This window comes from Sturnira hondurensis, unplaced genomic scaffold, assembly GCF_014824575.4.
Source record: "Sturnira hondurensis isolate 20B ecotype Veracruz unplaced genomic scaffold, ASM1482457v3 Scaffold0025168, whole genome shotgun sequence".
NCBI lineage: Eukaryota > Metazoa > Chordata > Mammalia > Chiroptera > Phyllostomidae > Sturnira > Sturnira hondurensis.
The window spans coordinates 1,009,050-1,022,304 of NW_028097799.1; the positions used below are offsets into that span (position 1 = coordinate 1,009,050).

At 33.6% G+C, this 13,255-nt stretch overlaps 1 protein-coding gene across 1 annotated transcript in view; it reads left to right on the plus strand.

Moving 5' to 3' along the window:
- The window catches only part of STPG2 (sperm tail PG-rich repeat containing 2), a 196,062-nt gene that overhangs the window by 17,273 nt on the left and 165,534 nt on the right, over positions 1 to 13,255 (plus strand). The window contains exon 3 of the mRNA XM_037039115.1: positions 6,989 to 7,153. Coding sequence (XP_036895010.1) covers positions 6,989 to 7,153 — 165 coding nt within the window. The remainder of the gene's footprint in view (positions 1 to 6,988; positions 7,154 to 13,255) is intronic.

A 13,255-nucleotide genomic window follows, 5' to 3' on the forward strand; every position in this document is an offset into this window, starting at 1 on the left:
ATAAAATTGTCATATTTCAACATTCTATAGCCCATAGATTAAATAGTAAATATAACATGAGATATTATAAAAGTGGTTAGGAATGTAGGCTCTGGAGCAAGACCGCCTAGATTGAAAATCTATCTCTGCCACTTAGTAGCTATGAGACTTAATGTTAACTATTTAATCTCCTTGGGCCTTTAGTTTCCTCATCAGTTAAATGATAATTTTGTAAGTTCTTTCTAAGGACTAAATGTGTTAGCATTCAGTAAACATTTAGAATAGTGCCTAACTATATAATTATCTTTCAGTACATTTTAGCACTATTAGTATTGTCATTTTACAGTAGAAGGGAGAAAGAAAGAGATAGAAAGTGAAAGAAAGTGATGTAGGAAGCAAAGAAATATGGGTAGGGACTTGTTTTATTTCTGTAACTGATCACGAGGCTATAGGTAGCTTAAGATTTTCCATTACCCATTCCAGTTTCACCATCTTTTCAACAATGACTGTATCTTGTAAAGTTCTTAGCTTGGTGAGGTGATCAGAATGTTCCGTTCTAAGGAACCTGAGCTCTTGTTTCACCTTTAAATAAACTTGCTTTTAGCATTTTCACTGGCTGTCATAGTGTTAGGAGGCCTTGCAGGTTGTCCCTATGTTTCTTCTCACCTTGGCTTTTCATAGTCCTGTTTTTCAGTCGTGGGCAAGTTAATCATCTTAGTCAATGCACTAACATCCTTATTTTGCTTTTTGCTTGGTAGTATAAAGAGCCTGGAATGGTCAGTTGGTGATCTCAACTTCCAATTCAGTGGAGCATCTGTTGCTTCTCATGGGGGTCTTAAAACTTCCAGAATCCTAGAGTTTAGAGGACAAAAAGCAGACAATTAGATAGTGGATCATTAAGTGTAATCATCAGGTGTGCCACTCCTGCTTCCACTCCATGGCCCACAGGCTAACATTTTATGGGTGTACGGCCTTGCTAGCTACCAGTAGTTCTAGTATTAAAATGTATGTGAAACTCCAGTGTTCCAAGGGGCAAATGAAGTGAAATAGACAATAAGTAGACTTTAAACTTGTTAAATATGACAAGTGTCAGGAAGTTGGAATATTATTTTATATTAATACTGATTTTAATCAATTCTGTATGAGATAATATAGAGTATAATTTTGATCAAATTTTGTTTTATTTCAAATTGGGTGTATTTCTTGGATTTCAAGAATAAAAAATTAGGGCTTCTTTTTTTGTGTAATGAATGATCTAAGAAAAAAGAGTTCTAGTAGTCTCTATTTTTCTTTCTAAAACTATAAACAAATGCCAGAAGAAGATGTATTTTCTTAGTTTAAAGAGTGACTAATAATTTATTTATTCAATCACTGCTGATTTTTTTGCTAGATTTAAGCCAAGACATTGCAGAACTTAAGTTCAAGAGGTATGAATTTATCCCACTATTTAAGAAATAAAGTTCATTTTATTTTAAATGAATTAGGAAACATTTTTGTAATGTGATATAGTTTATGTATTATTAATTCTGTAAAAAGTAAAGTGATAATTTTTTGGAAATTAATGCAAGTATTTAACAACTTATTTTTAAAATTTTCTTTTGGAAGCACTGGTTGAAAACATGTAGTTTCTATCAGCAATTACTTAGTAAACACTATTTAGGGATTTTGGTGAAATTTAAACAAACCTAAAATGTCAGTTGTACTTGGGAGGGCCATGCCTCCAGTATAAAATGCAAAAATACTTGAAGCTTTGTAAAGTGTAACATTTAGGAGTTGAAACTGTGTACCCTAATTTGGCTTTCTATTGTTCTCTGTATCTCTTAATATTTGTTTCACTTTGAACACCTGTTGTCAAAGTTATGGTTGTCACCAGTATTCCAAAGTCAAGGATGGGGTTTGGACATACTTTTTGCCTTTATAGCTTTTACCCAGTTGTGGGCGAAATCACTTTTACTTTGTTTCCTTTAGCATATCTGAAACATGCTAAGTTTTTTTGACAGGAAGATTGCTTAGTAAGGAATGTGAGGCAACCACACATTGATGTTTCTCTCCCTCTCTTTCTCCCTCCCTTCTCCTCTCTCTCTAAAAAATAAATAATAAAATCTTTAAAAAATTTATTTTATTGTTCAATTACAGTTGTCTACATTTCCTCCCCTCACTGTCCCCCACTCCAGCCAAACCTGACTCCTTCCTTTGCTTCCACCCCAACCCCTTGGTTTTGTCCAGGTGTCCTTTATAGTAGTTCCTGAAAATCCTTACTTCATTTTCCCCTTTCCCGCTCCCCTCTGTTTATTGTCAGATTGTTCTTAATTTCAATGTCTCTGGTTATATTTCGCTTGCTTGTTTGTTTTGTTGACTAGGTTTTAGTTAAAGATGAGATCATATGGTATTTCTCCCTTACTACCCAGCTTATTTCACTTGGCATAATACTTTCCAGTTCCAACCATGTTGTCGCAAAGGGTAGGAGCTCTTTCTTTCTCTCTGCTGCGTAGCATTTCACTGTGTAAATGTACCATAGTTTTTTAATCCATTCATTCACTGATGGGCACTTAGGTTGTGTATTTCTTAAAAGCTGAATGAAGCTAAATAAGAACCAAACTAGAGATAGGCTCAGTTAATAGTGATTGTGAACTATTGACAGGTACACACTATGGGAAAAGATTTGTTGCTATATCAGTGACTTAAAAAAACTTATCTGATCAATCAAATGCTAATCACTATTATGAATCACTTTTTGAGTCACTGCAGAATGACTCTGTATAGAAACTAGTATGATATGCCCTGGCTGGTGTAGCTCAGTGGATTGAGCATGGGCCTTCGAACTAGCCAATCGTGGTTCGATTCCCAGTCAGGGCACATGCCTGGGTTGTGGGCCAGTTCCCAGTGGGGGACGCATGAGAGGCAACCACACACTGATGTTTCTCTCCCGCTCTTTCTCCTTCCCTTCCCCTCTCTCTAAAAAATAAATAAATAAAATAATTTTTTAAAAAAGAAACTAGTATGATGGAATTTTATCTCAACTAATTGGCTATTAGCCAGTTGATTAATATTCTGATTAGAGAAAATCCAGATACGTAGCATGGAATATTTTTCCCTATGCTTTCTCTGCAATAAAAAAATGTTTGAAACTAATCTGATTATAAAACCAAGCCATTGCCAGTAAACCTACATAAATATCCCTAGAAATGACCAAAATGTTATTATAGAAGTGATTAATCCTAGGCAAGTTTGTAAGGCTTGCATTTTCCTTGCAATATGAATACCAGAATTTTTAGCTCATTTGAGAGTTATAAATTCTCCAGAAGTTTGTAAATATACACTGTTTATTCTTGCTCCACAGCTTTGGAGACTCCTGATTTTTATGCTAAAGCTGAGTTTTGCATTCTGTTAGGGTGTTCTAAGTACAGCAACTTTTAGTTTAAGTTCGGAGTTGAAATTGACACCTATCATTGTCGTTTTCTCTTGTCCTCTTTTACTGGAACTATGTCTTCAGTCAAGAGCCTTAACTTTCTCAGGTTCGATTTTAAAACTATTCATATTAATATATAACACTTACCATATATGTATTAATTATGAAGTACTTCTTTTAATTATTTCATATTTTTTCTCTTCTATTCAGTATAATATAAAAGGAGGCCAAAGTCTACAAAACCGGGAGAAACGTTTTAAGAAGTTTATTTCCAATAATCCAGGACCAGCAAGCTATGATCTGTCTTGTCTTGGAACATTAAATATTGTGAAGACAAAAGTACTAGAGGCTAAAGAGCATCTTCAATCAGTAGGTTGCAATTTTAAAGTATACTTCTAATGACATTCATTTTAGTTAAAGAAGAAAGTGTTCAGTGATTTCTGTGATAAGTACATTTAAAAAGACTTATTATAAAAATTAGTAGGCTTGTTAGTATTCATATTATAGTTATTTATAGTTAAATGACTACTTGATTTTATAAGCTGGAGTTTTTTTAAAAATATATTTTATTGATTATACCATTACAGTTGTTCTATTCCCCCCCTTCATTCCCCTCTACCCTGCACACCCCCTCCCCCACCATTCTCCCCCTTTAGTTTATATGACCACGTGTCTCAAGTTCTTTAGATTCTATATTTCCCCTACTATTCTTGCCCTCCCCCCTATCTATTTTCTACCTACCATCTATGCTATTTCCTGTACCTTCTCTCCCATTCTCCTCCTCCCACTCCCCTATTGCTAACCCTCCATGTGTTCTTCATTTCTATGGTTCCCCTCCTGATCTAGCTGTCCTCTTGGTTTGCTTTTGTTTTAGGTGTGGTTGTTGATAATTGTGAGTTTGCTGTCCTTTCACTGTTCATATTTTTCATCTTCTTTTTCTTATGTAAGTCCCTTTAACATTTCANCTAATTTTTTGGAATTCTTGGTTTTTTATTCTTTTCTGGTTGGATGTTTCTTTCTTCCTTCTGGTCCACTCCATTGATTTGAGTCCCAGTTTCCTTTCCATCACTATTAGTTTCCTGTGCATTCCCCTTCATTTCAACTAATTTAGCCTTCATATGTTCCTCTAATTTGTGACTATAATCAACCAGTTCTGTGAGCATCCTGATCACCATTATTTTGAACTGTGCAGCTGAGAGGTTCGCTATTTCCTGGTCACTTAGAGTTATTGGCTCTGGGGCTTTGAGTTCTTCTTGAGCCATATTTTGAACTGTTCCCATGCCTGTTACATATGAGGAGTGGAGCTGGAGTTTTAAACTGTATTACCACCTCACTTCTTTTTTGCTTTTGATAAATCTGTAGTCACTTCTAATATCTATGGTGTACCAAAAGTAAGGGAGATTTTAAAAACTACCTGAATGTTTATATATGAGAAGAAACTCTGTTTAAGAAGTTAATAAAACAGTGAAATTTAAAACATGATTCCCCCCCAAAAAAGCTTAAAATTTAGATGGGAGAGATATATAGGGAGCTATTAAGGCAGGGTGAAATCTGACAAGTGCCAAGTGAATGACGTTGTGATTAAATGCCATAGGAATTTAAAAGAAGACTACTGTACTATGGGGAAGTTTGGTTTACAGAGGATTTATAGAGAAGGTTGGCTTTGAAGAATACACATTTAGGCATGGATTGTTAAGTGAGTGAAGATAGAGAGGTGGGGTCTTATGGAAGACAAAGAGAAAGTTCTTTGACTGGAATGAGAAATTTGTGTAGGGGACCAGCAGGTAATATGTTTGAAAACGTGTGTTGGTGTTGCATAAATGAATAATTTTTACATCAAAGGCCTACCCCTTTGAAATAAATAATATGATCTAGACAATTTTGGTCATGGTTTCTTTTAACTATTTCCCTCTTGTCTTGCCATAACTCTTTCACATAGCTTATATTAATTAAACTTGAATTAGTTTTATGTGGGTTTAGGAGAATATATTTTAGGGTTCAGTACTCAGCTGAATAATGTCAGTGCAATTACGATGAAGTTGAGTTTTAGAAATGTATTTAAATACCAGCTGTTTCATGTGTGGGGACACTTAAATGTTTATTTGCTCATGCGAGGGTTTATCAGACATTTTTTGAGTGACTATGTGTACCAGACATAATTTAGGCAGTGATAATATATAGGAGACAAATCACTCCTCCCTGGGGTCTACGATTTTAACAAGAAAGCAGTGAATGAAATTCAATATAAAAATTTGATGAATGATATCTTAATAAACATCTATCATAATAAAATATTTGCTAGCAGCCCAAGAATAGAGTTTTTGGAGGGAATATGGATAATATAATTGAACTGCCTCTTTATGGATTCACTAAGTAGCTAAAAAGAATCAGAAGTGAACTCTTTGGAAGAGAAAGCCATATGAATGAAGACTTTGTGGTATTTAATGGCATGGTGTGTTCAGAGAATGAAGTTCTTTGGAATACTTGGAGTACAGGATCGAAGGGAGAGTAGTAGGAATACAGGGTGTAGAAGATGTAGGGACTGTATTTTAGAAAGTCTTGACATCATGCAAATAATCTTTGAGAGTTGTGAGCAGGGGAAGCCGTTCAGTACTTGTCTGCTTTAATTTGGTAGTCAGTCTCATTAAGTATCACCGAAACTACTTAATAGTCTTAGTGATAAAAAAATTCAGCTAGTGATAGTATGTTTATAATATAATTATATATTGATCATGTGTGCACCAACTTGAAATTTTAGTTTATTTATTTAGAAACTATATAGGATCAACATATTCTTAATAATGAGTTCTCCAGGTAACTAAATCATTTAAATATCTGCATTTTGATACATTTTATACTAGTATTTTTAATACATGGTACTCCTTGTTTTTATTTACTAATACACTATAAATTTTTTTATTAAAGGAAATTTTGAAAAAGGGTAATCACCCTAAAACTCCAGACTATAACACTGATCTTCTGTTAGGTTTTGCATAGCTCCTCCCAGTATTAAATCATGTTATATTATGAATTTACACACATGTATAATTTCACATAACTTACATAGCTGTAGTCATAATTCAACTTCATATTTTTCCCATTTAGTATTATGTCATAGACATTTTTCTTGCTACATAGTCTGCATAATTAGGATAGTTATAAGAGGGGCCAGTATGATGGAGATGAGTCAGGAGTTGGGAAGGAATGAAGTTGGGAAATGTTGCAGAAAAGAAGTTTGTTTTCTCCCGGCAGATAGTATGATAGCATAGCATGAGTGATGTTGATTGTCGATGTGACTATAGGAATGAATGTCTGTTTTTATTATTAAGCAAGATAAATAGCCGAGCCAAGGGAGAGAGACTCCTTATCTCTGAAGGTGGCTGTAGTAGTAATGGTATGTGTTATCTTGGGTTATATGATGATGTGAGACTTGAATCTACTTCCTTAGATTGCTTTTATAGATCAAAAACATTTTTGATTTAGATTATGTAACTCACTAAGTCAGTATTTAATAGTTGCCTTTTAAAAAATTTTAATATTTGGTACTTCATTCCTACTCCTCTTGCCTTTGAGTAAATAATACAAAATGTTTTCTTACAGAAAATTTCAAGGTCACCTTCAGCTTTCAGAAGCATTCATGTTCCTTCAATTCCTTCCTGTGGACAGTCATATGGTTATGATATTAATGATGATGACAGTATTGTAAGACAGTTTCCACCTGCTAGTGATAGCACACTAGGTCCAGCGTACTATAAACCTCAATTTGTAAGTATAAAGCATTTCATATTGACAGTTGGAAAGTTATGATTATGCATGTTTAGCCATAGAACACTGACTGTGGTGACAAATAGAACCCCAAATCTTAGTGGATTAACATAATAGAAATTATTTTTTTCTCAATTATGTGGGCAATCCTTGTTAGGAGATTTTCTTTCAAGTAGAGATTCAGGGACACAGGCTTGTTCCATTTGTGTCACTGTCATCCCCTGGGCCCTTGTCATCTGCATCCAGCTGGCACAAGGGCATAGAGGGTGGAGGACTGCTAGTGGGAGGTTTCCGTGGGGCAGGCCTGAGTGTGGAAGTTTTGTTACATGGACACACTTAACTGTCAAAGAGGCTGGGGCCTATCGTCTTACTCAATCAAGGGAGAAAAGAAAATAGGTTTAACCTACTAGAAGTCACTGCTGTAAACTATAATCATAGGCAATACACAGATATTCTTTCCTTGAATTTAAAAGTGAAAAAGAGCATTTTATTTTAAAAGAATTTGAATCTGACTGTATTATTTATTTCATAAATGATTATAAAAAAGATAAGGAATTTCTTGGATTAAAATATCAAGCATAATATATTAGATTCATCTCATCCATGTTTAAATTTCAAACCTGGTTGGAGTTCAAAGAAGATTTCATTCAGCCAGTTGAAGTGTGTGAGTTACGAATGAATAAAGATAATAAATAAGATGGATGATATGTCTGGTTTTGCTTAATTAGAAGAAAAAAATATATAGTGCTTTGGACCTGTTGTATTTTCACACTTTTATGAGATCTGGAAAAAGTAATCCTAGTGGGAAAAGTGGCAAAAATAAGAGTAGATTTAAGAAGAGGCAGAAGCAACACCTTGTGCAAAGAATAGGCACTCTCAGGATCTGGCTTGATCTTCACTACCAGTAGTTTTTGTTTGGTTATGTCTCCAACTTTGGGCTTAGCTAAGTAAGCTTCAGCACCTTCAGAAACCATCTGGCTTGTGGCAATAGGCATACAAAGGCATTCTTGGGTCTTAGATCCTTTGAATTGTTAAAAGTTTTTTTCTTAAAATATTTTATTGTAATTTATATAATTACACATTTAATAGTACAAACATAATAAAAGATACCATATATACTCCATCACATATAACACATAAAATTTTACTACACTTGAATTAGATATATATATATATTTTTTTTAAGATTTTATTTATTTATTTATCTTTAGAGGGGAGGGATAGAGGGAGAGAAACATCAATGTATGGTTGCCTTTCATGTGTCCCCTGCTGGGAGTTGACCTGCAGGGAACCAGCCTGCAACCCAGGCATGTGCCCTGACTGGGAATTGAACCACGATCCTCTGGTTCACAGGCCTGTGCTCAATCCACTGAGCTACACCAGCCAGGGTGAATTAGATATATTTTAAAATTAATATAATTATTACCCTTTCTAATTTTCCTCCCTTCATTCTTTCCCTTTTGCTAAACACTAAATTTTTATCACATACATGTATAACTCCATATTGTTGTATGATTTAAAAATATGACTAAATGATATCATCTGGTATATAGGTAGTTTACTGTTTTACTTAATGTATATTTTTTAGTTTTAACCATATATATGTATTAGATGTAATTCATTTATCGTTTCCAGTTAGTAAGTTTCTTTTTTAAAAAAGAATTTCTATTTTAAAATAGTTTTAGACTGATATAAAAGTTACAAGCATAATACAAAGAATTCTCATATACCATTCACTCATATCCTGCAGTTAATACTTTATTGCATTTGCTTTAGCATTTTATCTCCTCATATATTTATATTATTATTTTGATTAAGAAATTAGAAAGTACATTTAAGACATAATGCTCCTTTATCTCTAAGTACTTCAATGTAAATATCCCAAGAACAAGACATTTTATTTTATAACTACAATTATCAGGAAATTTTTATTCATATAATATTATTATGTAATTTATGAATCTTTTGAAAATATTGCTAATTACCTTAATGATCTTACAATTTTTTTTTTGTCTGGAGTCCAGTTAGGAACAGTTCTTCAGTCTTTGTCTTTTGTAACCTTACATTTTTGAAGAGTATGAGCTATTTATTTTGTAGACGATGTCTCAATTTGGAGGCTGTGTAGAGGTCTGTCCAGAAACATCCAGCCATTGTTAATATAACAAGAATGGTTTGTAGAACATTGATGTAACCTGGCAGCCAAGGAGAGTTGTTGGAATGTGCATGTGTGAACAATGAAGACTTCACTGTACTAGTCGGTGGGGGTGGTAGACACCATTGAGTGAGCTTATGTACTGTGTGACTGTTGCATTCAAAATGACTGAGTAGAGCAACAAATATGCATCGAATTTTGTGTTAAGCTTGAACATCCCTTTGTGGAAACTATTTGGATGATAGAGAAGGCTGCAGCTACAGGCAACTAGTGATTGGCAGCTTCATCATGACAATGTGCCTGCTCATGTATCACATTTCATGCAGAGTTTTTTGGTGAAACATCAATTCATCCAGGTGAATCACCCTACAGCCCAAATTTGGCACCCTGTGACTTCTGGCTTTTCTTAAAACTGGAATCACCTTTGAAAGAGAAGAGATTTCAGATTGTTGATGAGATTCAGAAAAATATGATGGGGCAACCAATGGCAATTGGGAGAACTGGGTGAGGTCCCAAAGTGCCTACTTTGAAGGGGACTGAGTGCTAATGTTTCTTGTATCTTGCATCTTCAACAAATGTCTCTATCGTTCATAGTACATGGCTGGATACCTTCTGGACAGACCTTGTATTTTCTCATGATTAGAATAAGTTTATATATTTTGGTAGAAATACTATAGAAACAATGTATCCTTCTCAGTGCACAACATAAAAAGCACAGGATATCTGTCTTGTAACTGGCATTATTTATTTGAAGTGGTGTGTTCCAGGTTTATTTACTGTAAAGTTACTATTTTTAAAATATTTATAAATATTTTAGTAGAGTTACTTTAAGAATAGGTAAATACTTTATTCTTGATCAATATAACATCCATTGATGATAACTGAATCAGTTTTATTGTGATGTTTATCAAATGGTGATTTTCTAATTTCATCTTTTTCTCATTTATTTGTTGTCACTTTACTATAATGAAGAAATGTATCTTCTTTCTCATTTATGTATTATATAAGTATGGATTCAGAATTCTTGTTTTACTCAAAGAGTTGTAATTTATTATTTGTTACTTATTTTGAGATGAAATTACCTCAGGTTTGTCTTTTGGAAGCCCTTCCAAACTGCTTCTTGTGTCTTTTTTGACACACCGCCATCATTCTTTGAGCATTTCCTTACCTTCTGGCACAATAAGACATTTCAGGTTTATCTCACTTCTTTCCCTGTGCTGGCCTTGGAATCAGCCATTTCTTCAAAAAGCCCTATTCCCACTTACGAGAAAATGCTTTTTCCATAAAAGATCAGTGCACCATGTACATGCATTGCTACTGGGTTGTCATTTCTTTTAGGACAAAGTTAGAAATATATTAGAATATATTTCTTCTCTACCTGTTAAGACTGAGTTTATACTGATTTCTCCAATTCCAATTGGACACCACAGGTTTTTTCTGGTCTTTCCGTTTTCGTATTGAAATTCACTTCTCCCACAATGAGAACCCTGGCTCCCCTTATCCTCAATATATTTACTTATTTGCTTAATCCTATAGATCTCTGACAGTAGTTACAGAATTACTAACCCATCCTGCAAAAAAACAAACTTCAGGTGGTACAAAACTCTTACCTCTATGTGACCTTGAGGCTTAACACAAGCAGGAAGTGAAAGCTAAGGCAAATTTTAAAGGCCTACTTGAGTGTTAAAGGTGTGCCTCAATGCATACACAGAGCACCTATACAAAGGTTGGAGATTTATTGGTTCAAGGCATTTAAGGAAACCTCTCTCCAAGCATTATGTGGCTATTCAGCTAACCAGTCTGAGGCTTCAGTGGCCACACATGATGAATACAGAATTTAAAGAATTAGTCCAGGAAAATCATTAAACACATGAACAAACCACCTCCTGCCCCAAAAAACTTCTTGGAGTAAGGAAGATTCTGATTTTCAGAGTTGCCAAATTCTATCATTTAAAATGTTTTAAAACTTCTGTCATTGCTTTTAACTTACACCTCAAAATGTTACTCTTGCTTTAAAATTTTATTTTTATGTATAGTGTTTCTTCATTTTGGAATAATATATCATGCATTAGAAGGCCAGAATAAGACCTCCATGCTTCCCCAGATATATAAAACCTTTTCACATATGGATAAACATTAGCTTGATATGTAACATTTGATTTCATCCTGGCTAAATTATTATTAATAGAAGACAAATAAAAAGAAAATTTATCCATGATTTCAATAAGTACAAATTTTTATGACTTATTTTAGTAATTATTGAGTCAATCCAACTTGTATTTATTAGAATAAAAATCTAGATCTAGCTTAAGAAAACATTAAAATAGATTTATACATATATTAAAGAATAACTTAGTCTTTAGACTAAGTTCACAAGAAGATTTAGTAAAATTTAACTTGAATTGAATTGTTTTCTGAAATCTCCAGCTTGAATTTGAGAGAACTAGAGATAAGATGGCAAACTCTGTAGCCAAAAGCTTAATTTTCTTGTTCTTTCAGAAAGAAAAATGCCACAGGTTTCTCACAGACAACTATGAAGGTGATAGTACAGTGATATTAATTCAAATCTTAACCAAATTTCTGACAATGCTGTTTTTAAGCTGCTTTTTGAGATGATACTATGTACAGGCTCAGTTTCCAGATGTGACTGTTAATAGAAAGTTAATATAATAATCCAATAGTTGGGTGATCATTGTGGTTCTTCCCTGGACTGGTGAATAACATCTGCTGAAGCTGTCTTATATAGCTTGTAAACAGAGGCAACTCTGAAACTGAGAGTTCTGTAAGACTCTAGCCAACAACTGATGTTTTAGCTATATTTAACATGTAAAGAGAAATTTTGTATATAAATTATTTTATATAACATTTTGGATTATAACTTTAGCTTCTCCCTCTGTCTTTTTAGAAGAGCTCAGGTAATCATTAGACATTTAGTTTTCAGAGGTGGATTCCACAAGCAAAGTTTGCTGTTGGAAGTATGACACTGACATATTTGCTAGTGATAACATGCTGGGAACTCACCTGTGTGTGGTGACACTGGAAGGCAGTCTGTTAGTGTTTAAATTGATGTACTTTGGGGCTTTTAATCCTTCATTAATTATATTTCCATGCTTAATTATGGAAACGACTTGGGGGGAAAATTGCATAGCCACTACTTCATTTATTTCATTTTCATCGCAAATGACAGTTAGCAATTCTTCTTCTAGTTATGTTACAACATTCACTTAAAATAATGCAGCTCCATGCTGAGTTTGCTTCAATTAAGCCATATTTTATTTACTAATGATTTTACAAGTTGACAATAACCTTGATGTTTGTATTGTCAACACTTCTTGACATAAGATAAGTATGATTTAGAGTTGAGAGTGCATCGATTAATTTTTCATTTTTTATTGTATGCTTAAAAGTCTTTTAAATTAACTTGCGTACTGCTGAGGTTAATGAGTTAAGTGCTTGTTGATTCTAATGGTTTAAATAGAACAAATTTTAGCATATACACAGGAAAAGGATTTTGCTAGTGTCTTGATTGGTGTGTGTGTGTGCATAATCTTTCCTTCTACTGGATTATCTTAAGCATTGTTAACAGTTGAACCACAAAATCACAATAATGTGATTTAACTTGAAGAAAGCTTTTTGGGCACAATTTTGTCACTAAGAAACCTTAATATGTATTTTTAGCCTATAAGTATGTGATATAAAAGATTATTTATAAAAATGCTCTGTTTTAAAATGAGGTTTTTAAGTCTATAGGCTGTAGTGAATCAATATATTAGACATGCTTCTCCCTGAAATATATAAAATATTTACTATACCTAACATGTCTATATTATATGAGAACAGAGTTCCACATTTGTGTACTTCACTAGTGATTATGCCTAAAGTCTGTGCAATTATGAAATTCTGCTTCATTTCTAAGTAAAAATAAAATACAATATGAATGAGTACTTTTG